Source organism: Salvelinus sp. IW2-2015, unplaced genomic scaffold, assembly GCF_002910315.2.
Source record: "Salvelinus sp. IW2-2015 unplaced genomic scaffold, ASM291031v2 Un_scaffold1890, whole genome shotgun sequence".
NCBI classification, from domain to species: domain Eukaryota; kingdom Metazoa; phylum Chordata; class Actinopteri; order Salmoniformes; family Salmonidae; genus Salvelinus; species Salvelinus sp. IW2-2015.
In genome coordinates this window covers 36,682-41,325 of record NW_019943252.1, presented here as the reverse complement: position 1 = coordinate 41,325, position 4,644 = coordinate 36,682, and the positions used below count along the sequence as shown (strand labels likewise).

The window sequence follows — 4,644 nt, the reverse complement described above, 5'->3', positions numbered from 1 at the left end:
TCTAGAAGTCATTATGGAAGATATCCTTATTACAGGGTTCTAAACTATAGCTTCAGTATATGCTGGCTTCTAGTACATCAATAATACATTGACAATTTCTAAACGTTTGTGTACAGTGATGAAAAAACTGTATATCTTAATGATTAATATTGGTTAAAAATAATGTATCCATAGATTTTGTGAACACAAACTGGAGTCCAGGTTAAGGAAGAACTGATTTCTAATATTTTGAATGTACTTATTCTTGGAATCTTGTTTGCAGTTATAGTACGATAGATCATTAATGTAGTAAATGTTTTATTACATTGTGTCAGTGTGTTTGGCACAAAATTTTACTGAAGTTTCCATCAATCTCACCCTGGCATAACACAGTTTCTCTGGACCTCCGCAAGGCCGGAGTCCCCCAATTCAATTTGACTGATGCATGCCAAGATATAACAGAGACAATGTACTGTTGATATTACAACCACACAACTCAAACGCGGGTTCACCAGTATGAACAAAATCACAAACAGGTTATTTTGTTCAAGCCTTCAAGAACTGTTGTCTGCTAATCTGTTTGCATCTACCAATTTATTGGCTGTCCAGTATCCAGACCACCTGTCTCCAGAGCTTCCTATACAGTTAATCTCTTTCTGTAACGTGAAGAAGACGGCTTTAATAAAACCAGTTGAACTGACTGCTGTTTGCACTGCTTCTCTATGGTTTTAGTCATCAATCTAACCTTTAAACAGCGTACATTCCTCCTATAGACAATGGGAGAAGGGCGATGTAAAGGCCTCGATTTTTGTCGTTCTGAGCATATGCAATGTGTCTGCCTCCGCATTAATTTAATGTTTAACTTCCCACACAAAATTACTTCTTTACTTATTTTAGGTTTAAGGAAGTGTGTAGGTCGCATTCGTTATTGTAAATCAATGAAAGGTATGTATTTAGATCCGCCTGCTCGATACAAATTCAGAGACTGATTTGCCATGTCTGTGCCTTGAAGGAGTCGAGCTGAATAAATGTTTTTCCAAGGACCGCCCCTTTGACGTAACTTTGTAGTGAAGTAAAATCAATTGATGTAGTGATACTTTCAAACACCAGAGGGAGACAAATACACGTTTATTCGACAGAGGACGTTGACATGGTCCTAGTAAGGTTATAGGTCTGTATAGTTTGAAGTCTGGATTGAACAGCCCAAATGTGCACTTACAGTTGTTTGTGATATCCATCACAATGTTGCTAATTTTCATAACCAACAGTCTCTTACTCTATATTTCAGATGTTGAAACCATCAGAAGACATGCAGGTGTGTTTTATACTATGTGACTCTAGCTGTATTTTAGGGAGGAATAGTGTCCTCACTGTCCTGTTGATCTGGTCCAAACTCATCAATAAGCCAGAGTATTATCATGGCATAACTATCATGTATTTACTGTGATCACCAGCCATGTGTCTTTGACAGCTGTAATTATGGGCAAGTAAGGCTGAGACAAAGATTCAATCAGATCAAGCGTTAACCAGCGATACCAGATACCCACATAGGGGATATTTTGGTTGAGGTGGAACTGCATTGGAGCCGTCAATCTGTGAGAGCTGCTCTTGATCAAGAAGCCCCACCCACCCCACTGGCTTCAGAAGTTCAGAAAGAGAAAGTGTAGGCTGTACAGAAATAATTACGCTCAGGTTGGACGATTTCTATCATCCTAATGAAGGTGTAGATTACATCTCACATTCCAGTGTTCCAACATGTAAACAAGGCTGCATTTCTGTTAATGCAAGTGCAGCCAATGTCAATACCCGCTTTTTGTATAATGCCAGGAGTCACTTGTGTATTCAGCCTGGTCTCATAATGTCAGGAGCCATTTGTGTTTTCAGACTGGTCTCATAGACTAGATGTAACATAGTATACGTGAATCCGGTACACTCAAATTAGTATGATTTGTTKTGTTTGGTATGATTACAMAAGACAGAAGGTCACTTAAGGCWKAAACWAAAGGAGGGTGGTTGGTCAGGCTGTGTGGGCGTATAATGTAAACYTCTAGCAACCCAAAGGTTGKTGTTCCAATCTCATCACGGACAACTTTAGCATTTTAGCAACTTTCTTAGCTGCTACTTTTGATCTACTTTGCAACTACTTAGCATGTTAGCTAACCCTGACCTTAACCCTTTTAGCTAACCTTTCCTTAACCCTAACCTTAACCATTTTAGCTAACGCTTCCCCTAACCAATACCCTTAAAACCCAACTCCTAACCTTAACCCTAACCATAACCCCTAAACCCTAGAGCTAGCTAACGTTAGTGTTAACCACCTAGCTAACGTTACCCACAACAAATTTTGATTTTGTAACATATCATATGTTTTGAAAATGTGTAACATTGTACATGTTGGAAATTCATAACATATTGTACGAATTGCAATCCGTAACATATCATACAAATTGTAATTCGTAAGATATCATACAAAATGGATTATGGACATCCACAAATGAATACATACCACACGAAACGTAACATATCATGCTAAATGGATTGTCTCGTATAATCTTACAGAATAACAGCAAATGCTTTGAGACCACTTTGCTGGATTTGACAGCTCTTAACGCATTTCCACCTCCGACACTGTCAAAACAACCGCTATGTGTATGTTGGATAAAACAGATCTGATTGAATCCAGCCCTAAATCATGTATTAACATTAGTTTAGAGGTTYTCACACATGACCTAATGAAAACTGCTGTAGGATATCCTGTTATCTCTACCTCAGTCACACATGGACCACTAATAGCGGAAGACAGTATGATGTGTCAGAGATCAATACAGTAACATGTTGTCCTCCACTTGTATTATACCACTGATGATGATGTCATTGTGTTTACCATAGTGTATTATACCACTGATGATGATGTCATTATGTTTACTATAGTGTATTATACCACTGATGTTGATGTCATTATGTTTACTATAGTGTATTATACCACTGATGATGATGTCATTGTGTTTACCATAGTGTATTATACCACTGATGATGATGTCATGATGTCATTGTGTTTACCATAGTGTATGTTTCTCTCCACAGTGAATGTGACTCTAGACCCTCATACTGTACATCGTAACCTCATCCTGTCTGAGGACAGGAAACAAGTGAGACATGGAGAACTAAATCCTGTTCTCTCTGACAACGGGAAGAGGCCTAAAAATTATTTCGGTGTCCTCGGAAATGAGGGCTTCTCAGGGAAGTTCTACTATGAGGTGAAGGTGGAGGGGAAGACTGAGTGGACTTTGGGAGTGATCAGAAAGTCCGTGTATAAGTATTTGGAGTTTAGACCAAACATTGAGGAAGGATGCTGGACTGTGGAGATGAAGGATGGAAAGTACACAGCTCATGCTGATCCCCATGTCACCCTCTCCCTGAGAGAGAAGCCGCTGAAGGTGGGGGTGTTTGTGGATTATGAGAAGTGTCAGGTCTCCTTCTACAATGTGGAGGACAGGTGTCATATCTACTCTTTCACTGGCTGCACCTTCACTGAGAAACTCAATCCATACATCAACCCTGGTGGTTCAGATAGTGTTTCACTGGTCATCTGTCCTGTGAATGCCACTGACTGACTGTTTTAAATCAAACAAGGTGCAATTGTTATTTGTGAAATGCTTGTTATTCTGCTAATGTGCAGTAAATATACTGTATATAATTTTTTTAAAGTATAGAAAAACAAACCAAAACAATTTAACAAGAATAATGCAATATTTGTTACAGGAATTTACATAGTTAATAGATAACACATTTAAGAAAATTAGAGGGGTGTTGTTTTGCTAGCTTGGATGCTTTCTTCGATGAGGGCATTGTGTGGAACATTCTGTCTCCCTGGTCATCTGTCCTGTAGATGTCACTGACTGACTGTTTTAAATCAAACAAGGCAGATACAGTATAAACAGCAGTAACTCCTATTGAGAGACTTAATGTACATGAGTTCTTAGTTATAGATTTCCTGTCAGTCTTTGTTGTTGTTTTAAAGTGGAACAGTTTATTGTTTACTGGATAGGACAGAGGTAGGAATGTTGAAAGAGCAATGGGTTGGATCTGAACCCATTCTGGTACAGGACCATCCCAGACCACTGATTTCTTCTCAATCTTTGACGTGTCTTTCACCCATTCCTTGGACTGTTCTGTCTTCAGGACAGTGTGCTATATGTTTTTATTCTCTGTTTTGAAAAGTATTTGTTGTGTACAGTGGCGACCCGTCATTCAGGGCCACCTGTTTTGAGCCCCACATTTTTAGGCCAAAAATAATTAATGTCACAAATAATAATTAATGTCACATATTAGTTTGTAAACAATGTAAAAAAATATTTATATGTATCATTGAGTTAATAAAGCCCCATACAAACATGGTCTCTTTTTTGTTTTCTTGAGTAAGGCAGCTCCAAAATGCAGGTGTTTCAGCAGTAACCGTTTCAGTGTACACGTCAATATTATTCTCAGAAGCTACCTGGAACATTTCCCAATCCGCGTGATCAAAGTGTGGATTCCGATTGGTCAAACCAGCGTTGAATAGTCCTTAGCACGGGTACTTCCTGTTTGAGTTTCTGCCTATAGGAAGGGAGGAGAAAAATGGAGTCGTGGTCAGATTTACCGAAAGGAGGGCGGGGGAGGGCCTTG

At 39.0% G+C, this 4,644-nt stretch overlaps 1 protein-coding gene across 1 annotated transcript in view; it reads left to right on the top strand.

Moving 5' to 3' along the window:
* Positions 1-4,377, top strand: part of LOC112072321 (E3 ubiquitin-protein ligase TRIM39-like) — a 57,968-nt gene extending 53,591 nt beyond the window's left edge. Inside the window, exons 4-6 of the mRNA XM_070439744.1 lie at positions 175-201; positions 1,268-1,294; positions 3,064-4,377. Coding sequence (XP_070295845.1) covers positions 175-201; positions 1,268-1,294; positions 3,064-3,593 — 584 coding nt within the window. The 3' untranslated portion in view covers positions 3,594-4,377. The remainder of the gene's footprint in view (positions 1-174; positions 202-1,267; positions 1,295-3,063) is intronic.
* The last annotated feature ends 267 nt before the right edge of the window (positions 4,378-4,644 follow it).